General features: G+C 40.7%; 1 protein-coding gene across 1 annotated transcript in view; it reads left to right on the top strand.

Moving 5' to 3' along the window:
- Positions 1-25,058, top strand: part of NELL1 (neural EGFL like 1) — a 196,264-nt gene that overhangs the window by 31,852 nt on the left and 139,354 nt on the right. Inside the window, exons 8-14 of the mRNA XM_026041104.1 lie at positions 9,536-9,632; positions 12,085-12,157; positions 12,405-12,487; positions 15,670-15,804; positions 16,641-16,743; positions 19,547-19,620; positions 24,181-24,280. Of these exons, the coding sequence (XP_025896889.1) occupies positions 9,536-9,632; positions 12,085-12,157; positions 12,405-12,487; positions 15,670-15,804; positions 16,641-16,743; positions 19,547-19,620; positions 24,181-24,280 (665 nt within the window). The remainder of the gene's footprint in view (positions 1-9,535; positions 9,633-12,084; positions 12,158-12,404; positions 12,488-15,669; positions 15,805-16,640; positions 16,744-19,546; positions 19,621-24,180; positions 24,281-25,058) is intronic.

Below are 25,058 nucleotides of genomic sequence, written 5' to 3'. Positions count from 1 at the left end.
TCCAATCTGCTTTTAGGCCTCACAGCCTTTTCATCCCCATTGCTCTGATTGGCAAAATTGCTTTGACATTTTAGCGCTTGATTGTCTTTTGGATTGGATTCAAAGTTGGCTTCTGTTTCTTTGACATGGGTAGGCTAGAGGAAGGTACTTGAGACCTGCTGAAAAGCCTTTAGTGCTTTTAAGGATCGTCTTTAAAGCAGCATAATTGCCTCTGCTCTAATAACATGTGCCTTGTTGGAGGAGGCATGTATATCAAAGGAGGTGTATTTGCCCAAGTACCTGTCCTTTCACCATCGCCTCCGACTGTGTTTTATTTGTTCTCTTCSTTGCGCCTGCAAAACGAGGAGCAAGAACTGTTATTGAGTCTGATATCGGAGCTGCGGACACAGGAACATAAATTAGAGTCCGGATTAAGGCTGTCAGCCGCCCCTGCACTCTTTGCACTGCCTCTTGCAGCCTTTGTGTTGGGCTGAGCAGGTAAGGGGGAGCCGGGAAGGCAGCGCAGACAAATGACTGAGCAGCAGCAGATGTCCTTGCTAACGTGCTTTTAGCATCCAGTATGGTTTGGGAAGCTAAAGGGAAGGAAAAACCTATATTCACTGTAAGTGTGCATCCGAGGCACATATAAAYGTATGCTGGAAGTAGCTTGGAAATGAGCTGCCTCTGCACACTTATTTCCACGCACTTTCAAGGCTGTGATGCACAAACTGTGCTGGAAAATAGGTGATCTGCAGATTCCATCCTTCCCTGCTCTGAGGGAGTGGGGGGTCCCAATTTAAGGGGGCATTTAGGTTAATCTAGAGCTGCCATATGGCCAGCAGGTCCTTAAATAGCCTGTGGCTCTACAGGGTTGATTATAGCATGAAAGGAACTCCTCTGTGCACCTTCCCACATCCCGGTCTTGGAGGAGCAGAGGGAAAAGGTCCTGCTGTGTGATGCTCCACTGGGAGGTTTTCCAGCCCTGGGCAATTGCCAGGGCCTGCGAGATCTGGTGCTGCCTTTCCTTTATTTGAAGTGACTCTCAGCTGTTAAGGAGCCTGTGGTGCTGCCCATGTTACCTGGCTGCCCATTGCACCCGTTGGGAGCTCAGTAACAGCAGGCAGGGATATTGCACTTGAGAGAATGGTAAGGGTTGTAAGGGGAGCCTAGGAGCTGTATTAAGATGTAGCTGTTAATAATTSATTTAAGCCCTATTAATTCCAAGTTGTTTGGCGTGCCTCGTGCATCTAGAGAGGGAACCCAGCCACGTCCACCTTTATTTTGCTGTTTTATTCCTCCTCACCCGCACTGCTTTAAAAGTCCCCCTCTACCCAACCCATATCATGTTCGTCAGCTTGATGAACTCCATCTGCAGGCATAAAAGAGAAGACAATTTTCAAAAACTAATGCTTTCAAGTGCAAGTAAATGCTGGAGTGCCTTTTATTGTGAATGCAGCCTGTGGTTTTGACTTAGCCTGGGCTTTTTTCCTCCCTCCCTTTTGGTTAGGAGCGTGGAGAGAGGAGCTTATAAAACTGGAGCGGACTAGGAAGCAGTCTGCACCTGAAAAGCGTGTGGTTTGCTGCTTTTGTGCTTCTCCTGATAGAGCAGAGCACGAAGGAATGAAAAATGCATAAGCATTGAGAGCTTCTTAATTGAAAAAAATAAATAAGTTAAAGCAACGTAATCCAGATCCGGGCGTTGCAAGCCTCTGAGTTTTTGTTGCAGTCCTAAGTTTTTCAGCCAAAGTTCTTATAAATCCTATGGCTTTAAAATAGAATTAAGTTTTAGGAAAGGCTAGGACATCTGTTTGAACAGATTCCCCGCTTTACCTCCTGTAAAACTTCACAGGTGTGTGGYGGGGTTGGCACAGAGCGAGGTGATTCACTGTCAACGTGTATCTGGCTTGGATTTCTTGTCCTTTCACCTGTGATGAGCTGCTTGAGAGTGATGGTTATGTGGCAGASCCCCATATACTGAATGCATCATCAGTATGCAGTATGAATGCATACTGAGATGCGTTCAGTAGGACTCGTACCTTGAGGAAAGGTTTATTTTATTTTAAATAACTTTTTAATAGGGTTTCTTTTACAGCTGTWTAGTAAGGGATGCTATGGGTCTTGCCCAACCCTGTAATGATGCTATAGGGGTGCCACAAKACTGGTTGAACCCTCTTAGCCCAGCTCCTGTTTAGGAAGCCTCCTTTTTTTAATCCTAGATGAATCAGCTGAACTTTTTTCATTTTATATGCTGCATTAAGAGGGAATGGAAAGGGCCATGAGTGTCTGTGGAAGCGCTGAGGTGATTTAAAAAGTGCTAAAGGAGGGAAATTGCAAAAATCTAACTGGGACTTTTTGGCTTAGATGCTTCCGTGAACATCTAAGATGCTCACTGAGGAAATCAACCCCTTGCAGACCCTACAAGCCACGTTATGTGGGGCTGACCCCCTCGAGGGCATGGGGCTGTGGCCCAGCCACCATGTGTGGCTCCATAAGGGCTGGAGAAGAGCAGGCAGCTCTGTCAGCATCACTGTGGAGCAGGAACCACATGAGATCCTGTGCCAGGAGTCTGGTGGAGRGGCTCTTGTTCATTGAAAATATCAGCAGATGGGTTCGTGGCTCCACTGGGATGGGGATGAGGTTGTGTTTCGTGTTCCTTGAGTTTGTGGGGTTGGTATGAGTCAGGCGTGGAGGTGGGGAACGGCGGAGGAATCGGTCTTAAATTGGAGCTGGAAAGCCCTAAATGCCTTATTCTATTCTAAAGCACACTAAGAGGCCTGTTATCTCACTCCAATAACTTAATGTTGTTCCAATGTATAGTTCTTTTTATATCAAAGTAATAAACCTGTAAACAGTGGTGTTTACATGCTAAAGCAGTCCCTCAAAATTTAGTGTGCATTGCTTGCTGTGTACCTTGGTGTATTGGAACCTCCAAAGGGTATTTCTACTAGTATTTTAGGTGGAGAAAAGGCTGCTTTTAGCTGGCTTATTCTCAGATTTGTTTTTTATAGGGGGATGGAAGTGCAGCAGGTAAAGTGGCTATGTGGGGACTAGTGTGTCCCTGAGCGTGGTGGCAGTGGAGACTCAGCACCACCAACTCGTATGTAGCAAATTTTSGTGGCAAGCACTAGTGTTAATCTTGATTTTTCTTCTGTGTAACCATAGTTCTGGTTTTAGAATTCCATTTTCGAGAGGTTATTTTTGCTGCAAGATCCAAAGAACCAAATCTGGTGATGCAGATTTTAACCCTGTTGCTTTCTGATACAGAGTAGGCTGAAATTGCTGCTCGTTTCGTGGGTATGTTGTGGCAGTTTTATCTCTCTGGATATCTTGCTCTAAGGGCCGCTTGTTTAATTTGCAGAGAAAAAAATTCTTTCTCTTATCCCTTTGAAGAACCCATTCAATTAATTTTCCCCTCTATTACTAGAGTCTTTTTTTTTTAATTGCTTAGTTTAGAGTTACTGATAGTTGGTGTTTGGGATGTGTTCTGAATATTTGACATCTGTTACTGAGAACCTAGCATGGTGTTTGGTGTGACAAGGAATGGGAATGCTATAATGTTTAGCTGAAGTCTGCTTTAATTCAGTACTCGGCTTTAGAATGTGATCCAAAGCTTGTTGGTGTTACAGGATGTCTTTAGTGAGGTGCTGAGTTTTAGTCCTGTCTTCCTTTGTAAGTGGATTTGTCTCCTTGTCTGTAATGGATATTCGTGCGATCCTAAGAAGCTGCTGCTRTGAGCTGCATGCTCTGCTGCTCAGATAGTGGGATCTACTTATAAGTGGCAGAAAGACTGCCAAAATGCTGCTTCTCAGCTGCATCTGTGCACCAAAGATCTTGGCTCCACAYTGAGATACCTAAAGGTATCCATCCAAATTCACATCACTGAGCTGTGGACACTGGTATTCATAAGCCAAGCCTGTATATAGATGACCTCTTCTGTAGCAGGCAAGATTGAGCCCTCTTGGATGTAGATGCCACCTTCMACCGTGCTGTGGCCAAGCTGGCTGGCTAAGAGAGCAGCTGGCCTCCTCACCYGGAGCAAGGATGAGTGCAAGGCTCTTCTGTGCCAGCCCCCTGCACTTTGCATGCAGCTCCTGTGGGCAACACCTGGACCATCATCAGGTCAGAATGGCCCCTTCTGGAAGCTCTTCAAGTCAGGTGGCCAAGCTGCAGTGTGCAGGAACTGGTGGACACATCATGAAACTCTTCCTCTGAATGCTGCTGCTTGTAGCGTGTCTTTCCCTTGGAAATCTAAGTGCTCCACAGACCAGGTCCATTTGAGCAGCAGGTCACACAAGAGGTCCAGCTGCTTCCTGATGATCTAMGAGAATTAAGAGTGTCCAAAGCCCTAGGCCAGCATTGTGTCTAGAAGGCCAGAACGTGCAAGAAACCAAAAAAGAGCTGAAGTTGAACAATGTCACATCATGTAGTGAGTCCTACCCACTGCTTCGAAGAGATAAGTGATGAGTTTTAGTCCAGGGGATGAGAAATGCTGCTATGAGTCACTGTTTTGTAAAAACCTGAAAAGTCGAATGTACTTCATAAAGAAAACTCCAAAAGGACAGCTAATATGTTTCTAAATTTGCCCATTTTTCCTTAGTGTGAGAATAAAATCCCAAACCTGACAGAGCAACGTGACCTTCTGACAATCTTTATGTTCAGTTGTTTTGTTTGCTTCTGTGTGTTGGAGTGTCTTTAAAGTTAACTTGCATTTCTCTCCCGTGGGAGGAAAAAGAGGTTACTTATAGAGCTTTTACATACCTTTTTATAGTTGAATTTAGATTCTCTGTTTTGAATAATTAAACTGAAACTAGAGTACCTTTACTGYATTTTGGCAATTGTACAGGAAAAATCGATGAAATGGTTTAAGTGACGGAGTCTAAAAGGAACCTCAAACTTGAGCGTGTACTCATAAGCTTTTTTCCTAACATACAATATTACTGGGCACCTATTTTTTCTCTCCCYGAGCTTTGATTGAACAGTAGCTTTGATTAAATAGTTGCTGGTTACTATTGTACCTTCGAAATTTAATAACAAAAGGCTTCCTTCAAACCCTGAAACTTTTATCTAAATTGCTTTTCTCTTAAGTGATTGTGAACTCCTCTACTATGACAGAAGAGAGCATGAAAAATCAAAATTTCCCCAGGAAGATTATTTTTCTGAAACGGACTGTTGAAGGCTAAGTGGAAATTCAGTTAGCTGCTCCAGAACTGAATGCATGTCAAATGCATCCTATCTCTGAAGACCATTAAAAACAGAACAAAAACTACCATGGAAGTATTGACACATTTTCAYTGGGAAGCAGAGAGTGGGTTGACAGACAAGTATGTGGAGATATCCTGTGTCCTGTTATTCCTTTTCAAATTGGTTCTTAGTCCMTTTCCTCATGTTTTTATTGAAGTTAACTCTTTCAAAGTTACTGTCATTAATGATGTATTACTGCATGTGACACCCAGAATGCCCTCTGGTTTATATAAAGGTTTGTAGGATACAAATGCAAGTTTGTAGGATACGCATTTAAGGTGAGGGGTGTTAGCAGGGGAATGTCAATTTGGAGAATTGGGTTTTTGCCCTGCAAAACTCTGTTTTGATGAGTCAYGCTGGTATCAGAGTGCTGCTGTGCAGGCATTGGAGGTGCCTTCAGAGAGTGATTCATTGATGGCAATGAATCACACCCTGAAATCACTTATCTCTTCAGCAACTAAAGTGGGTCTAAATGACTAGCTCTACTGTAGGTTTATACCTTTGAGGGATCAGAAATGAGGATCATGAAATCCTCACCTGACTTCTCCACAGAAATGTATAGCTTTGTGAGAGTAAACCCAACAGCTAGATCACAAACAACCCATAACCCAGTCCTAACTTGGAGACCAAGGCCTGTGCGATGAGGGCCTGGCCATGCATCAGCCAGGGCAGTATTTAGATTGCAGCTGTGGTTTAGCTGCAAAAAAGAAATCTTTCTGGTTTATGTCTATCCTTAAAATATCAGAAAGCAGCATTCTTAGTAACTTAGTCTCTCTTTCAGACCCCAAATGTCATGATTTGGCATGCTGTTGTGTAATAACTGAAGGAATTGTGGTGTATCCTATTTTTCAGAAATTCAGTCACGTCTCCTGCCCAGTCCACGCCAGGTTACAGATTCTAATGCAAAAGAGGACTAAGTTAGTTTTCTTGTCCTACTAAATATTTCAGCTATTTCCAAACAGCTTCTGGCATGGCAAATATTATATGGATGAAGAGCTTGGTCTCAAAAGAAAAAAGAAAAGTTCTTTTAGTGTTAACTTAGACTGGTTAAAGTTGCATGCAAAAGACAGTTTATTGCAAAATAAAATGCCCTGTCCTACTTGTTCCAGAGGAGATGTGGTCTGGGATGTGAGGACAGCCCTAATGCCTTAACTTTTGGGCAGTGTTCCTTTCTGGCTCAGTTTTTATGATCTTGCATCAGTTAGTCTTCCCAGATTTCAACTTGCAGGTGTGAGATGAGAGACATGATGTGTCTGTTGATGGCTGCTTTTTTAATCCCATTTAGCTAAATGAATTGGTGGTTAGTGAGTGTATTCTAAGCTTAAGCCTTTCAAGAAAGGAGGGGCAATTCATAGTGTTACTCTGGGTTTATGGTTTAGCTCCATTGAAGTAGGGCAGCATAAAGGGATGAATGGAGCTTTCTCTTGGAAAGTAAATATAGAAGTTATAAATCTGGAAGTCTGAAGAATGGAATAGAGTCTCTATTAACCTCAAGACCTGGATTCCCTCATGCTGGGGGCCTCTTCAGTCTGCAGGAGTTTTAGAGGCTCCTGTGAGGTGCACTGCACATTTCTCAGTGCCCCTATCAAAGACCCATATATTGGAAATGATTCTCCAAGGAACTCCCGGCCAGTATTCCATAAACTGGGAGAGTGATAGATGCAATTGAGCTCTTCATGTGCCACATCCAAAGTATGGGTCCAACCTGGATGAAGTCATGGAAAGTGACACAACTCAGCCCTGAAAATCAAGCAAGAAAATGACAATGAAGCTTAATGTAACTGTTAAAAAAAAGGGCCCTTTTGTGACTATTCGGCAGCTGCAATTTTTCAGCCTGAAGAACATCTCTTTCTTTCTTCTGCAAGAAAGTCAATACAGGAGAGGGGAGCAGAGGTTTTACCAATTAACAAGTAAGAGCTGTAATAGATTTTCACTTTTTATGTAGTAACTTTTTGCATTACATCTTGAAATATGTTTTCAAGATTTGAGTGCAGAAAACCTCTGGAAATCTCTCAAACTCAAACTTCTGGTGGGTTTCTAAGAGGTGTATGCATGTGCATGGGCAATCCGGTTGCCAGAATGAAACCCTTTTTCCTACTGCTGAAGGGTTTGTCAGCAGCAGTATTAATATTGCCCATGAAACAAATAGACTGCAAAGCCCATTTTTACGTAGGAAATTAAGCAAATGCTTATTTGCATCCACTGCGTTTACTTTAATTGAATATTTGGGTAGATTAAGGGAGGAGGAAGCCCTACCAGCTCTTAAACACATGTGGATTAAGGCACAAAACAGCCTGTATTTAATCCCTTAATCTCAGAGCAGCAGAAAATAGATACAAGCTTCAGGAATCCAATTGGAACAGACCAATGGAGGGAATATTGGAGCATCTTGGGCAGAGAGGGTATGAATGGAAACTTCTGAAGAGACCTAGCAGAGGAATCATTGCAGCCTTTCTCTCTCCACATAGGTTAAGTCCTTGCTAAACTCTAAGGGGAGGCAAGATAAATCACTGCAGCCTGCCTCTAATTTGTCTTTCTTCCTTGCTATTATTGAGCTGTCATATAATACATGTCAATTTGTACACTTTATTCTGGGAAAAAAAAAGCTTTATATTATTGTATTCCTTTATAGCTTATTCTAGGCAAATAAAAATAATTTTCAAGCAGAGGTATTGAGTAAGTAGCTGAACCTCTTGTATTGCTTTATTTTAAGCATTGCTGTTTATCTGTTAGCAGAAACTTAATCCCATGAAGAATTTCTGGTTTTATCAGCTACTCCCTTTAAAGGATTAGACACCTTTCAGTGAGGACRTTATTAACCAGAGTCATGAATAAAGATGCTCTTTCCATCTGAGGAGCAACGCGGACGGTGACTGGGTAGCACTGATTGTCTGTCTTGAGCACGTCAGTTATTTTGTTCCGTGTTCAGCGATTTACAGCAGCCCTGCGTTGGAGCACGTCTTTAATTTTGCATGTGGCATTGCAGGATGGGGCTGCTTGCTCCTTAAAATATTGATAGGGATGGTGTCTGCCAAATTCCTGTAATTCTCCAACTAGGGTTTGAAAGAACACCCTCTTGCTTTGTCTGAACAGCTCCAGTAGCTCAGCATGGTAATTTTATGGGTAGTAATAAGTATCTCTACTTTGAAGCAGCAGAAGCAGAAATTTCTGGGAGTTTTGAGTGTCATGTTGACATGTGATGAATTAAGGCTGATGATAACCACAGTAAAATTGCGATTGTTCTGAGATCTCTTCTGACCTCCCGTTCTTAAAGGTGCAATTATAACGTAATTATTTTGTTCTTGGACTGGGGCTTTTTTTATTGTTTCTTTTTGAGGAAATGTCTAGTGGGCCTATAGCTGTTCAGTCTGATTGTTTCCATTTTGACAAATGCTTTCCTCCTTTTCTGGGTAAGCAAGTGTGGGTGGAATTAGGGCTTCTTTATAAAACTCCTTTACAGAGCAAGGTCTGAAGTTTTGTAATACTGAGAAGGCTCTTTAGGTCTCTGAAAATGTATGAATTTCCCAATAACATGCTAACTTACAACACAAAAATGATTATTACATTCAATGAGCCTGAGATAGAAGTGATTAGAGTGTAAACAGGGAGATACGTGTACTGTGCTGTTGATTGACTTGCATTTTTCTTTGGTGTTCATTTTTGTGTTCCTTTTTATGTTCATTTTAAAGCAATAGTTTCAATGATAATATGGGAAAGAAGAAAAATTTTCAGTCTAAGTTTACAGATGATGTTCAAAGACTGTTCTGTTGGTTGTCATGCTAGGGTTACTGCAGAGCAATCCACCCTTCCTGTGAGCTGGACAGTAATGGAAATGCCTTTCAGCATCTTCTCAAGATTCCTTACTAAAAATACTGGTTTTGTTTTGAAGCAGTAAGTTTGTGGCCCCAACCTATGTGAGATGGGAGTTGGAGTGTTGAAGGTCTCACGTTCTCTGGCCTTGATTTTCATATTCTRAAACGATGGCATCCCTGTTGTAGTCTGAGTTGCTGCTGTCCTACGAGCAAGCAAACAATAACAGTAAACTTGTTAGGTCTCCAGAAGCTCATTTTTGGAAGTTAAAAATGACATGCCAGAACAATTCATAATTTTAGGGATCTGAGACTGTGATTCCCGCATTTTGTGCATGTTTAGGCAGTGCGTGAAACTTGTTGATGTATCTGTTAACTTGTTTTCTGYCGTTCTTTGTTTATTATTGTCATTCCTAAAGATCAATCTACTCAAAACTCTAAAAAGCTGTGCAAATCCCGAGGGATGGCTTCTCTGACTGGATTATGGTAATATATTGTCTCTCCAGGATTTACGAACGTGTCATTGATCCCCCAGAAACTGATTTGACACCTGAAAGCAGTTTATGGCTTGGACAGAGGAATAGGAAACACGGTTTCTTCAAGGTAAGCGGATATGAAAGAGCATGTGGAAAAGTAAATGGCCAAACAGACCATGCAGTAACTGGCTTATCTGACACATGGTGGGTTTGTGTGAATGCTGGTAGAAATTTGAGGCTCTTGATGTGGGTCAAGTTCAACACTTGATGGAAAGGGTCTTTTTTTGCAAGGCAGAATGTTGTAGCCTTTGTCTGCAGCATTGAGTATTTGGGCTTTTTGGAAGTACTTTCTTTTTAGGTATTTTTCCCCAATGAGGTGCCTGTCACCTGTGTTTATCCACACTGATGAAGAAAAGCTCGTCTGGTGATACATTAATCTGKGTATCCTCAATCTTGACGTGATTTTTTACCACCCACTTGCTTTCCCTTTGAGCAGCCTCTTCACAAACTGATCTCACAAGTTGCCTTTTTTGAGGACCTCTCCTCCACATCCCTCAATTTCAGCCAGCCAGGAGGATCGTTTGGTGCTAAGTTATTTCGAGTAAAACTCCTGTAGCAACTCCAGCAATTGTGAAAAAGGTAGTAAAAAACTAACTGTAGTTTTAATTTAAATGGCAGTCCAAGAGTTGCTCCGAACCTGGAGCTGGCTTCATCTTCCAGTAGCCAAACGGCAACTGCCACGTGGGATTGATGGCATTATTTTATTCTACAGCTGTTGTTTTTACCTCAGCAGCTTCCTATAATTCCACAGATGGTAAACATAYGTTTATGGCTACATAGGGAAGGGACAAGTGATACTGGGTTCCGCCTTCCCCAGTTCTTATTTTATGCAAGCAGAGGCCCAGAACTCTGGGATATTATAGGTTTGTAAATTAATATTTCTACGCATTAACACTTTGGAAACAGCAGGGTGGCTAATGATATGCTAATGAGCYGACAGTTTTTATTGATTGTAATGAAAGTGGACAAGTGCCTTTACTTTATGCATGCTTAAATATTTTGCTAACTTTCTTCAGGGAAGAAATATATAATTAGTTGTATTTTTTAATCCTGCTTAAGAGCTTCCGAAATCTTACTTTTTGTTACTTATTATAAAAGCCTGGGCKTTTGCCAATTTATAAAGCGTTCACATCTCTTCCCATATATTTACATGCTCAGCAGGACCTCCCTCTCTTTTCCAGAGAAATTCATYTCACTGTTTTAGCATATAGGAAAATAGACTTTTTCCTTAGCGTAAACAGGGATCTGCAGGGAAATAAGTAGGAAAAAAAAAGGAATTAGCATCTCTGTTGTAGCCATGGYAATATATGCATCAAAAAGCACTGGGTACAGTTCTGAGTGTTATCTTGGCTATTCCAAGTATATTCTTATTTTAGTGATAGTCAAGGAACTGTTGTGTGTCCCTTGCCACTCCATCAAAGAGCATTTGCAGCATCACGGGCTACGTTCTTGTATCAGTGTCTGTCGATTCAGATACTGCTGCCACAGAGTATCAGCAGAATAAGGGGAAAAGCTCATGTTCCCAAATCCCTGTTTATCAGGATTATTCCCCAAGTAGCCCTACTGCATCCTGGCGATGCCACATCAGAAAAGGCCTTAGTAATAGGCTGCTGAATAGCCCGTTGCTGTCAAGAGATGATTATTTTTCTATCTGCTCTAATGGGCCCTATTGATTCTGCTGCTGGGCCTAGGGATTGTATGGTAGGAAATACAATCTTTCTATTTTTTAAAAGTTCAGGAAAGCATCTTTTCTCGGGCTGGTTTCTTATTAACTGCATGATGTGCAGAGACTTAAGCATTAAAATATATATTTTTTTGCACTTTAACTTATTATTTCTCACTGACTGCTGGCGAGAGGTGTATAGAGCACCTTCCTGCTTGTCCTTTGCCAGTGACAGCGTTACGTCTTATTATTATGATGGCTCCATTATTTTCGTGGATGAAAAGGTTAATAAATGTATACGGTTCTGCAAGAGAGACAGTGTGATCTGATTATGTCTATTAATGTTCCCAGCTAGTGTTTGATCATGGTGCTGTAAGCAGGAAGCAGCATTTGCTGATTGCCTTCTGCTGTTTCAGGAAAGCAGCACATAAATGTGAAATGGTACTTACTGTATTTGCAAGGAGCAGCCAAAGTGTAAAATGACTTCTGTACTATGTTCCTCTCTCCATGTAATATGTTTCACTTGTGGCWTCTCCTAGGCTTGATAACTGATATTATTTGATTGGTTTTTCCCTGTTGTCTTCTCATTTTAAGACACTCAAGCAGCTTATACTTAGTGACTGCAGAAGACAAAACTRTTAAATGTGTCTACTTAATGAAAATTAACATGGAAATGCCCAGGGAGATGGGCAGGAATAATTGCGTTGCTATCCCCATGAGAGGAATGATCTGGTCATTTGTTTGCACTTCTCAACCTTGTTTTTTTTGTGTGTGGGGAGGGAGGGGGGAAATAAATTGTGCAGATCTAAGCGTGTGATTGTAGTTTTTATTACCAGTTATCTCTTCTTTTACAAAGGGTGTTATTCAAGATGTGAAAATCATCTTTATACCTAATGGATATATAACACAGTGTCCTAATCTCAATCGCAGTAAGTAGCAACTTATTTCCTCTAGCGTTTTTTGATTTTTTTTATGAATTATTTCTTTTTCTAATAATGTTTTCAGGCTTGTCRCTTCTTTATACGGTGACTGCCAGGAAGCAAAAATTCTGAGTAAAATTGCATTTGATGTTGAAACTGGCAAATGACCTAGCAACAGAATAGCAAATTTGGTTTGTTTACGGGTTATTGTCTTTCCTTCTCCTTTTTCTTTTCTTCTTCAACTTACTTCATTGAGCTTGCCCAACCTGCAGTGATTTCTTAAGTCTGGTGCAAGGAATCATGGATTTGCAAGAACTCCTGGCCAAAATGACTGCAAAAGTAGGTACCAAAGCTTCATTTGTAAACTCTCCATTTCTTTGAGAACAGCACAGAAGTAATTCTTTAGCAGCTATTTTGTGTTTTCATGACAAACATTTTTTCTTATTTTCCCTCTTCTTTCTGCCAGTAGCTCCATTGAAGGAGATGGCTTTGTGAGAGTCACTGAAGCCTCATAAAGGTTTTGTTCTCTGCTTTACTCTGTCTAAGATGGGGACATAAGGTCGAGGGGGGAATTACAGGAGCCTCCAAAACAGCAGGAGGATCACAGAGATGCCTGCGAAGCTGTTGGATGTGATCATTTCAACACCACCTTTTAGCAAAAATAAATAAATAAATAAAAATCCAATATGTAGCTCCCTCGAATCTCAGTTACGCCACAGGAGTTTCAAAAATAAGTTTTGTATTGTAGTGTTATTAGCGTAAAAGACATACGTGTGATAGTACTATGCTGCCTTTAAGTTGCTTTTTCCCCCTCTTTGCTAATAGGGAAGGAAAGGAAATAATTTGATGAGGGTGGTTTCTCCTGGCCCTCGCTTCCCCAGCTGACGCGCTCTGGACAGACTGAGGCAAAATGAGAAATGAGAGACTTTTAGTTCAGTTTGTGGCTTGTGCTGGGAAATGGAGGCAATTATTTTGAGCCCCGCCGGTGGTCTGGGCATGCTCCAATTATGCAGGGCCCAGAGTAACTTTCTCTGCTGTTAATTATATTTTTCCTCGCTGGTACTTTAGGGGGGAAGTGGATAACACAGTGTTTACTCCAGAGRCTCTGTGCTTCCATAAAGTGGTCCTGGGATTGCCATTCGTTATGAGTTCCTTTGCTCTTGAAGAAGTGCCTGGAGCCTTTTCATGGCAAGGGTTATGGAAATGCCATTGCCAGGGAAAAATACTTGTGGTAGGCATGGGAATTCAGTTGCTGAGTAAATGCATATTGGAAAATGGAGGGATTTGAGATAGGTTTTAAGGTTTGTATCTGGTTTTGTTGGAGGGGGTAAGTAATTGCAGGCAATCCCAGTGCAGGTCCAAGTGGACAATATGAGGAGGATGCCTGACAAGGTGAAAAGCTGCCTTGGAAGGGCTCTGTGCTGCCTGTGGAGGTGGCTTTTGTCCGGGCAGGTGGTCAGAGAAGGGTTTTAAATGTGCACGAGCAGTGGACCCCAGCTCCTGGCCCCCTACCAAGAGATGCAGAGTGCCAGTGTGATGTTGCAGAGAAGCCTTGCCCTCTGGTTTGATGCCAGTGAATCTGTTTGATATAATCTGATCCTCTTGGATAGAAGCAGATAATAGATCAGATTGCTTGAAAACCAGCTAAAATTTGCTGCAGGACAAAAGGATGCTGATGATGATSAGCATTCAGAGCCAGCATGTTGGAGTATTATTGGTTGTTCTTCAAGTATAATAGATAAAATGATTCATACAACATTTGGTGACCTTCTCCTGAAACCCATCTGGGACCTGCTGCATTTGAGCGGGGTATACTGTCTTTTCACTTGTGGGCTCACATGAGTACATGCCTGAGCTGGAGRGAGCTGCTAAAGTCTTCCCTTGATTTGGGTTAAAAAGCCTTGAGTTGGCTTAAAACACAGAAAAGTACTTGAGTTTACTTGATGGACTAAATCTCTTGGTTTATTTATACCACGGATTTATATGGTTAAGGAATGCTTGCATGAGAAAAGTTTCTAGGGAAGCTGAAAGCTTATTTCTAATTTTGCCAGGCAAAAGCAGCTTTTTGCAACAATCTGTCTTTCTGTCGCTCATAGACAAAGGAGCAGCAAGGAAAGCATGAGAAATAGCCAAACAATTAGGATAGGAGGTGGAGAAGGTTGAATAAGGGTGTGAGTTTACTCCCTCGTGAGTTTAGCTTTAAATGGCACGTGCCTGCTCACTATAATATATAGCAGATGAGCTAAATGTGCTTTCTGAACAGGTTGTATGGGCTCTGCTGCATTGGTTGACATGGGAGTATTGGAGGGCCTTTCTTCTAGTAAAGGCATACATATGTATTTTGATAATTGATCCACTCTAAGGTATTGCTTGGAACAGGAGAACTTTTTTTTGAAGTTACTGAAATATCAGTAAGACACTGCAAACCATAGAAAAAACTAAAAAAAACCCAAGTTTTTTATTCTCACAGCGTTTTCTGCGGCAAGTTATTGGGATAGAAAAAGGCACAATGTGTGCCATATCAAAACTGGATGTTTCTAATATCCTTTGAAGTTTTTATAGTGTTCTTCAGGAGGAAGGTTTATTTTTGTATTAAAAATACATGACCCAAACATGTAAATGAAGTACAAACGTAAGACAAATTGCACACCCTTTTTATCAAAACTGAATACATTTTATACACTGTGAACATAACGAGAATTTCTGCTGAAATCAGGCAGCTTAGAGAAAGTTTTGCCTCTGAAATATGAAAAAGAGTTTTAAAGTCCACCCCAAATATGTTGCTCTGTCGGGAAGTAAAATGCATATGTTAGAATAATTATTCCTAACGGGGATGGAATTTTAGAGGATAGAAATGTATACAACTTTGRTCTATGTTATTGTGTAAAAAAGCAGGCTACAGCTCTGCATTCATCTTTATAAAATGTGCTACTATTAACATATATCAGTTTATAATGTGGAATAATAGTTTGGTGTTTAGAATAGGATAGATATTCATTAAATTTTATGCTGGATTCCCATAGTCTCTCTACCTGCAGTGGTTTCAGTCATGTTTTATGCACATTCAGCAAATGAACATAAAAAATCGAGGTCTTGAGGAACTTCAGAGTAATTTCAGAGTTGTGGCAGTTCTGGAGTTTGCAAAAAGCACATATTTACCTCTGAATACTGAGCCTTGGTAGGGCTGCTTTGGATTTTAGTAAGTATGAAGARGATGCTTAGTGTTCTCTGCAGGATTAGAGGTGGCCCTAGGTACAAAGTGGGCTCCAGTGGGGGTGGTTCCTTTTTGGAGGACTCTTAAGAGGATGCTCTGTATGAAGGAAAGGTCTGAGGAAGTGGCGCTTGGAGAAGGCTTGGGGATATGTCAGGTGGATCAAGAAGTGGYGAGACAAAGTTTAGAGTGAAATTTGCCTCAGATAAAAACAAGTATACTGCGTTCTCTTTGCTTTGTTAAAATTTGCTTTGTTAAAATCGTGCCTGTTTAAATTATAAAAGTCTCATCAAGTTACTTTGATGTTTAGCTAAATTATGCAGAAACAAGACTGAGTCAATTGGAAGACTGTCATTGTGAGAAGACTTGTCAAGTAAATGGAGTGATCTACAGAGACAAAGACTCATGGGTGGAAGATGATCACTGCAGGAACTGCACGTGCAAAGTAAGACTTTCTACAGGATTTAAGGAGTAGGGCTTAATTAAAATGTGAAACGGGAGCTTGAATACAAAATGCTAACTCTGAAAAGAATTTTTTTTTTTTTTAGTAGGCATCTAGTGGTAGGGAATTCTTTCTGTTTTCTTTATAAAGTCTGCACAGAAGAAATACCAGGTTTTATTTAAACAAAATCTGTTTCCCTCGACAATTCTTATTTGTCCTAATTGTATCTGTGAGGACTTCACTCTCTTGGGGTGAAATTATAGTGTTATAGTGACTGGTTCAGAAATGTTTCCACTGCAGTAGCCCTTTTTTTTAAAAAAAAAAAAAAAAGTAATCTTAATAGTATTCATAATCTTAATAGTATTCATAGATGCTTAGTTGCATCTTGCATGGTAACAACATGCAGATTCGGTTTTCAGTGTTTATCGCCTTGAAAACCCAAGGTGCAGAAGAGAATTAGAATGTAAATCTTGCCTTCTTGAAATTATTTGATAAATATCTGAAGAGACTCTTTATTTGCTCAAGAAAATAGAAAACAGATTGTTAAAAATCTTCAAGGTGATTGGCAGAGCCTGTGAAAAGTGGTGCTTACATTCTTGTAAAGATGGGTTTTTGTGTTGCACTTAGTCTGCTCTGCTACTCCGGGCAAATGGGGGTACAAGCAGTAACGGCAAAATCAGGGGATTGTCCTTCAGATGTGTCTAGATGCAAATTGGGAGTCAAGATGAAACTTTTTGCTGGAAGATCTAATCCTCAGTTTTCTGCCTTATATTTTGAGTAAAACACTTGCTTATTACAACAATTCATGGCTGAATTTTCTCTCGATAACCCTCATTTAGAGCGGCGTTGTGGAGTGCCGAAGGATGGCCTGTCCCCCCCTCGAATGTCCTCCCGATGCTCTCCCGGTGCACGTGGAAGGCCAGTGCTGCAAAGTGTGCAAGGGTAAGGACRCTCCATGGAGCTCTTGCATCTACGCTTCAAGTGATGCTAAACCTGCCCCGAGAACATCTTGTAAGATCTCGTAGGTTTTGCTAATCAGGAAATGTGAGCAGCAGTGGGAAGTTTGACTTGAGAAGAAAATAATTTGTTGGTAAATACACTGAACTGTTGCAGACTTATAAGGTTCTCTTGCTACACAGTGTTACCATAAAATTATTTTTCCACTCTTGTGGAGAAAAAACTGACCTGGCTTTGGCTTATTTGCTGCTGATGTTGAAGAGCATGAAGTCTTCAGCTTCAGCATTCCACAGTGATGGGTAATAAGCTGAAGTACTGTGGCCTTTTTGCATTTCTTTTGCTTTGGTTTGAAAGACTGTTCTTCAAAACACATAATTTTAGGTATTATGTTAATATCACTGTGTGGAGTGATGCTTTATTTTCAGCCTTTTCATAAAGCAGCATCAAAAAGGAAAAAGTGGTAGTTCATCCTATTGTTGAAGGAGGTACATTTTATGAAGCAGAAATTACCCTTTTCTTGGAGACCAGTAGACTTCAGGTGTGGTTGTTTCTGTAATTTACAAGACAGATTTTGAATTATATTAAGACTAATTAGGGGAAAAAAAGCTTTTTTTTTAACCATTCTGTCACCTTTCTTCTGTCACTGAATATATTAGCCACATGCACATATTTCCCCTAGCTGTGATCTTTCACTTGCTGCTGTTGACTCATGCCATCTCCTTTGTCACAGCTGCATGTTGATGAGGGTYCTGCTTAGCAAAGGAGGTCTGAGGAACAGTATTTAAGTGGTAAAATGGTGCTTTTTCTTCAATCTTGAAATACTTCTATTTCTAAAATGTGGAGAGTATTGAAAGCTGCTTCCTGAAGACGTGGTTAGGAGTAGCCCTCTGGATGATGTCTTCACTAAAGTGTGTGCAAGCACAGAAGTTGGAATTTGACCCTGAGGAATTGCAAGGTGCCAAATGGTAAATTGAGCCCATATCAAAGTTTTACTCGCCATGAGTCAAACTAAGCCATGTTTCTGGTTTCTCTTTGTTGTGATGGAAAGATGAGCCATCAAACTTGCCTTTTGTCAGTGAGTGGCACCACCCCGACTCAGCACCCTGACAAGGACTCGGCATGTCTGTCGATGCACAAAACTCTATGGACGTTGATTGGAATTGATTGCAAGTGCTGGTTACTCGACAGGGACATAGGAGGGCCACAGGCAGTTGTATGTACAGCAGTAATTGCTGGGGCTTCCCAAAGCTCTGCCCTGCAGGTATTACCTTCCCTCTCCTTTTCCTATTAAGCTCCTGTAGAATCATTAGTTGTAATTTGCTGTCTCTAGGGATTATTGAAAGGCTGGATTATTAAGGAGTTTCCTGTCTTAGCTGTGCACTAACGAGCAAAGTGGTTCTAACATCTGAAATGCAAAGGGCCTTAGAAATGAGGCGGGTCTGTTGTGATCACTGCCTCTTGCGTTAGCTGTTCTGGCTAATATTTGTCAAAGGGCTGTAATTCCCCTTAAAATTTCATTGTTCTCGAGTTGTCTTTCCTTGCCTTTTTGGGCATTCACACTTGTGTTGAAAGCAGTTGTCTCCGGAGAATAGGAAGAAAGAAAAAGCAAATTGCTCAAATTCATCTTTTCTCCCCCCAAATAGTTGCTGGGTTTCCTAATTTAAACACAGCTCCCTGATCTAAAGTGTCTCTTATAAGTGAGATCACAACAGCTCCAACATATAAAAACTAGGGCAGCTTTAGAGGGGGGGAAAAAAGGMAAGAAAAGTAGGATACCAAAAGGAAGAAGCCTGGTTTTTAAAAGTGTTGTTGACAGTGAAATCAGTTCTTTTCAAAGGCTTTTGCCTTTCTCTTCTAGAAAAGGGAGTGAATTTTTCATGTTTACTTCTAAAAGGTTGCTGATGGCTATGGTAGTGTTTTGTCCTTGCTGTTTGCTRCTAGGGCATGGCTGCATGTTGCCTTGCTTAAGGTGGCAAGTATTCCTAAACTCAACTGGTTGATTTTGCCTAGAACTGGTTGCAGCATCTTCAGGTCTGGCTCTGCTGTGGAGCTGATCACCTTGAGCAGTCAAATTTGGGGGAGAACCTTTTGCTCGACTGAGACTGCAGGGGCTTTTCACAATAGCTTCAGTGTTGTAGGACCTTTTGTTTGCTGTGAAATCTGCTTGCTTGATGTATGCATTACAAATGTGTTTTGCTGCAGTACATTTCTTATTTATTCTTATTTATCGGTGGTTTGCTACATCTAGTCACTTTTTTGCAGTGCTCCAGCAAGTCCACCCTTGTGCCCACATAAAGTCTGAGGGTTTAATTGAAATCTGTGCTTATATTGCTCTCATGATGAGCACAACACTAATAAATGTCTTGTGTTCCTGAAGTGCAGCGTGAAGCCTTCTGGAAAGGCAAATATTGTAGCTAATCTAACAATCTCAGTAATGAAAATATTTGCTAATGAATACTAATTAATTAGGTCCAGTATCAATTGTCTAGCGTGCTATTCCTGTTTTTCACTTTGCGTAAATGAGCCCCTTGCTCTTAAAATGGATTTATTGTTAATGGATTTATTTTTAATTATATATAATACTGACTTCCAGTGGCTAGATGCAAATGACTGTGTTGTGTTTTTAACGCTGTGTCTGTATTTCCCAGAGCGTGTGACTCTTGCTTTGACTTTTGTGCTGCTGTTTGCATTTGCTTACAGCCTAAATACTGATTTTTTTATCTCTCTCTTTTTTTTTTTTTTTTTTTTCCCCTTATCCCTTCTTCCCTCTCCTCCTCCCAAATTACAGCAAAGTGCATCTATGGAGGCAAAGTACTAGCAGAAGGTCAACGAGTTTTAACCAAGAGCTGCAGGGAATGTCGAGTAAGTTTTTAGCACGTGAACTTTTCCTGATTTTTAAGTGAATGTGGAGGCTTCAAMAGTGACAATGATAAGTTAGGGTATTTCTTGAGGCTTCTTTCATGCAAATGTGACGTCCAGCTGTCTTGAAAAGGTTACCTTGAAGTCAGCGAAAGCCACAAACATGCAAACAAGGCAGGAGGAAGACTGGTTYAATGTAATAAGTAATAAGAGGGATGTTTTCTATCTGCTGCTTTCAGGAGCCCTAGGAAGAGGCAGCATCTTGAGCTAGTCTGATTTCAGCCTCAACTACTCTGTTTGTTTTTACTCGCTTATATTGAGTATAAGTGAATATATTGAGTATATATTATCTAGTTTGCCTTGGTATTTAACCCTGGTCACAATGATATTAATGACATTAGTGGGGCTAAAATGCTAAAGTCTTCATAGTGCTTAGGTGACTGTAGTCAGTATTTAAGGATATAGGTATATGGGGGATATAGTAAGTAGGAGGGATCGGCCCCCTGCTCTGTCAAGGCAGGCATTTGCTGTAACTAGAGCCTGTGCGTGCTTTGAATTTGGCTTGCTGCTTCCAAAAGGCAGAGCTCTTCTAAATACGTCTGCTCCCACCTATAATTTTGCAGTATTTTGTTCCTTGCATCTCGTAGAGTTTTTGCAGAGGAGGAAGGGCGATAACAGGCAGGCTTACCAGTATTATTGACAGATCAGTGTGCTGCAGCAATTAGGAAAAGCATTTGGGAAAGAGCCCAASGAGCTGCTTATTGTTGCCTTGGGGGCTGAGGGTGCAGGGTAGCAATTTTGGGCTTGCTAATGGCAAGGGACAATAAGAAGAGGTGCAGGCAGCTTGGGCAGAGTAACTTGGCTGCTTCTATAGGGAGGCTCAGCACCGTATATACAAATAGAGGCCAGGGTCATTGCCTCCAAGTCCAAGGGTCTGTTAGGTTAAAATAGCTGTTTCGGTGTTTATTTGGGAGGGGAAGTGTCCATATAAAATGGCAACAGGAGGAGTTTCACATTAAAATGATGACTTGCAATGTGGAATGCAGGATTTCTTCTCTGCTGCTAATGACTACTGCCTTATTAGTCTTCTTATTGTAATGATTTTGATAATAAATTCAGGAAAGTAAAACAAATACTGACCTTTGGCAGCTTCTCATATTAGAAATTGCTGAAATAATGTATTTTTTTTATATTGTGTAAACAYTGAGATGCATTTGTGTAAAGGTATGTTACGTTTCCCTGTGTTGTCACTTCAGGGGTGAATTGATGCAGCCGTGTTTATTGCAGTCATGTTGCAGACTGTAGTATTTCCATATCAATGAAGCTGTGAATAATGGCCATTCTCTCCATCTTGCAAACAGCAGCTGTTAGTGAGACAGTGCAAAAGACAGAGCTGTTGCCTGCAAAAGGGTATTTTCACTATTTTCACTATGATATTTCAAGAAGACCTTCAACCTAACTACCAAAACTTGTCACCCCAGCTTGGGCAAGTGGGTGTCTACCTCTGCTCTTATATGAGGATGCATCCGTAGGGAGGGAATGCATTTGCTGTAGTTTAAGCATGACCCTCTTGAAGCCTCAAGTGCAACACCTGCTTATTTATTGCCTCGACTAGGCAAAATGACAGTGTAKGCTACCCAGACTGCTAATTTACCATAGTAATAATTTTGTTTCCTGTGCAGGACAAGGGGAGGACACTTGTATTTTTTTGACATTGGTTGTAGTGCTAAAGTGTGAGCTTTGTGCTAGGGGAACAACAGTGGAAAATTTTATGTGGTTTGGTTTTTTTCCCCAGACTTGAAAAACAGACCTCAAGCTTGAAAAGCTGTTGGCCCATGAAGGGCACACTGTGGAGGGTACATGTCAACTGTCAATTTATTAGCGTTGATAAAGTTGACTTGCAAAACCTGAGGGGAAGTATCTTTGGGAGTRATTCTTGCCTCTGTAAAAGAGAATATATATTAGTGGGTGGATAAGGGAAAGGAGGATTTGTTTGTAGGTGGGGTAATGTCAAGAAGATGCAATTGAAATTTCACATTTCCATTTTTATTGGAAGATGAAATTATTTTATTCCTTGTGTGGATGCTGATCCAATCTAAAGAGGCTTTTAACTTGTATTTATTCCACCTAACAAAAATATTACTGATGGATTCAGATAAATAGAAGGTTTTCTGTCAGGTTGTGTGCAGAGCTTTTGTTTTGAAAAGTAATCCAGACTTGGAAAAAAAAAGACTGCACATCCTCTTAATCATAAGCACAAATGCTGCTGGTGGACAGTTGTTCTGTTGTTCCCAGCTGGAATTCTGCCCACAGACACTCTCTAGATTAAGCTGTAAAGACAGAATGACAAAATTAGCACACCAGTGTTTCCTGGAAAATGCAGGTGGGCCTGGGTCTCCCAAAATGAGTCTGTACCTTTCTGCATTCAAATAAGTATTTAGGTTTGTGGTCTTCACCGTGATGATGAAATGGCCCATGTGAAATTAGCAGRAAGAATTTGATAAATTTTGTTGCATTGGGGGTTGACTTGCAAGAAGCTTGATTTAAAGCTTTTCATAAAAGGAAGGGATAATATGGTATTAGGAATGGTTGCCAGGGACACCGCCTGGACCTTTCTGCTGAAAGGTTAATCCGTAATATTTGAAATGAGGAGGGAAGAAGAAAAAAACGCACAGAAAACCAAAATTATTCAATTGGCGATTTGGCTATTTCTTAAAGTTAACCTCCTGATGAACTGCCTTGAACTTATGGTTCAGATGGCACTGATTAGGCTTACAGTCAGTTTTTTATGTACTTTGTAATTACAGCAAATCCAATTTTATAGTTGTAAAAATTCAATTCCAGATCTGATGCTCTGTTGATTATGTTTCAGTTGGAGCTGTACCTATTTAGTCCAGATTTTTCTTTTTAACATTTATTTCTGCCCGGGCTCTGTGAAAACGTATGTGACCTGAGTATAAAAAGTTGGTCATTTTTCCAAGGCAGCCTTAGGAAGCAGTCACTTTGAAAAGTCAACTGTTCTTGCTTATCTCAGTGGATACAGCCTAAAAAATCTTGTAATTGAATCTGTTGATTTTAATCCAAAGAACATTTCAACATAGCAACATTTTTCTTGTTCTTCAACTTTTGTACATAGGTTTGGTTTTCCCAAGACTTGGATTCTGCAGAAAATATGGAACTTGAGAGGGTTAAAATGCTACTAAGTTAACAGAGCTATCGTTTAACTTTGTGCCTTTTATCTCCTTATACTTCATTAAAGATGACACAAGGACTGAAACTGCTCTTTTTTTGCTTTTTGACTTGACTTTGGAACAATTTCTTGATGTCCTGCGATCTATTTGACCAAACAAAAAGTCAAGACTTTCCATCAATGCAGTGGTGCACCATGCCTGTTCTCCTGCAGCAGGAGGACTTTTGTGAGCTTGACTAGGTGATGAATTACAGCCAGTGCTTTTCCAGCTGGAATTTTGATAACATGATAGTAAATGATGTCCCACTGTGTTGAGCTGATCCTTTATCATCTTGGCCACTGCCATTGCGTGGGCAAGCAGCAGGGATGAAAGTGTSGCGCTCCAGTGAGGCTAACTGCCAATGAAGAATTAAGGTAGACTTTCCTCACAGTGTGGTAGTGACTTCTAGATGTGACAGCATGATGACTGGAAAATGTCACTGGTTTGATTTTTGAGTGGAAATTCGTATTTTACAGTCCTCTTTTCCCTAGGAAAATGGGATCCCTTAAGTGTGGACAGCCCTGTGGGGTAGTTTCTGCAGTTCCTACTGAGCAAAGGGCTCGTTGTTGGTTTCTTCTTTCCTTGCCAGTTTGCAGTAATGAAAGTTGGGTATCTAGAAAGGATGTTGATGAAGCAAACAAAGGTGCTGGATGAAGGAGATTGGAGGGGGGCAAAGAGAATTTTTTTAGGAATTTCTTTACCAATAGCTAGATATCTCTAGAACAGTTTTATTTGAAATGCAGAAGAAAGCAAAATTATCTGAACCTTGACCTAGATTTATGTTTTATACAGCAGTTTCTGGTTTGGATGCCTCAAGATTAGAGTTCTGCACTGCCCTCCTCATTGAAGGACATTAGTTTTTCGAAATCATTTTTTTYGAAATCAGTATTTTTAAAGAGCAGATGCCTGTAGTTTGTATGTGGTAAAAAAATACAGGACACTGGAAAATGTTGGTCTTCTCCTCACTCTTACTTGAATGGAATAAAATACCAGTGTGGTATGTAGAATCTGAAATTAARTGGAGTAAAACCAATGCTTAGGTAAAGCAGAAAAACTGTCAAATACTTTAATTCCTTCAAATACAAAACAAAGGAGTGAAGACAACTACGGAATTCTGAACTCAACTGTTTTTTCTTAAACTCTGAGCATAGAAAAGTCCAAGWTGATTAACTTAAATCAGATACTGTGGTGTAAAAAATGAGTTTAACTTGCTGCCTGTCAGTTTGCTACTGCTGATGCTAAAGATTGCCAGAGTTATGGGGCGAGAGTTGTACTCCTTGCCGTTGTGCATATTTTCATCAATGTCATTTCTCCTAAATGTTTTTTTCCCCAGAATGGAGTTTTAGTAAAAGTAACAGAGACCTGTCCTCCACTGAACTGCTCGGAAAAGGACCACGTTCTTCCAGAGAACCAGTGCTGCAGTGTTTGCAGAGGTAAGCGGAGAGCTCCAGTGCTCGTAAGGAATATATGTTGCTCGTATAACCCGGGCATACAGTGGAACAAGCAGATCCTGTTTAATGAGATAGTAGCTCTAGGACCTCTCTAAACCTGAATGTATCCTTAGCCTTGTCATAAAACTGTTGGTGCTGTTCCTTTGGGGGGAAGAATTGTTAGAGGCAAAGCCATAAGAACTCTGAATATTAAAGAGAGGGARGGAGGAAAGGAAAGGATGAGGAAGAAAGGGCCTTGCAGGACCCAGCATCATTTACGAGCTCCTATTAGGAGGAAGTTATTTGTAATAGAGATGTCTGGTGATCTTGAGCTGTGMTGGATGTAGAGGGTGCTGGTCTCTTTGGAAGGGGAGCTTGAGTTGCTTAAGTTAAGATCCCAAGGTGAGCCTCAAAAGTGCTTCCAAAAGTGGTCAAGCAAAATACATATCAATGAGGACACTTCTAGGCTTAGGAAATTGAGGACCCGTTGGTCTATCTACTTGTCTGAGTGCAAGTTCCAGGTGTCATTGCTGATACCTAAAGAGCARCTCAAATTTCTCCCTTAGCCAGGAAGTATTAACTATAGGTGTGTAGTTAAATATTTAATAAGAGCTTGATATGGCAAGCATATGCATGTGGCCTGAGGCCAGCATATTTCAGACTGCTTGGATCTGAAATTAAGGATGGATACTTATTTTTTTTTTTAATGTTTTTCAGAAACATCTGTAACCAAGTAAACAGAAAATGTTGCTTTTCTGAGCGCTGGGTATCTTAATGCTAC

This window comes from Nothoprocta perdicaria, unplaced genomic scaffold (assembly GCF_003342845.1).
Source record: "Nothoprocta perdicaria isolate Ctin4 unplaced genomic scaffold, notPer1 scaffold_28, whole genome shotgun sequence".
NCBI classification, from domain to species: domain Eukaryota; kingdom Metazoa; phylum Chordata; class Aves; order Tinamiformes; family Tinamidae; genus Nothoprocta; species Nothoprocta perdicaria.
This window is presented reverse-complemented; position numbering and strand designations above follow the sequence as displayed.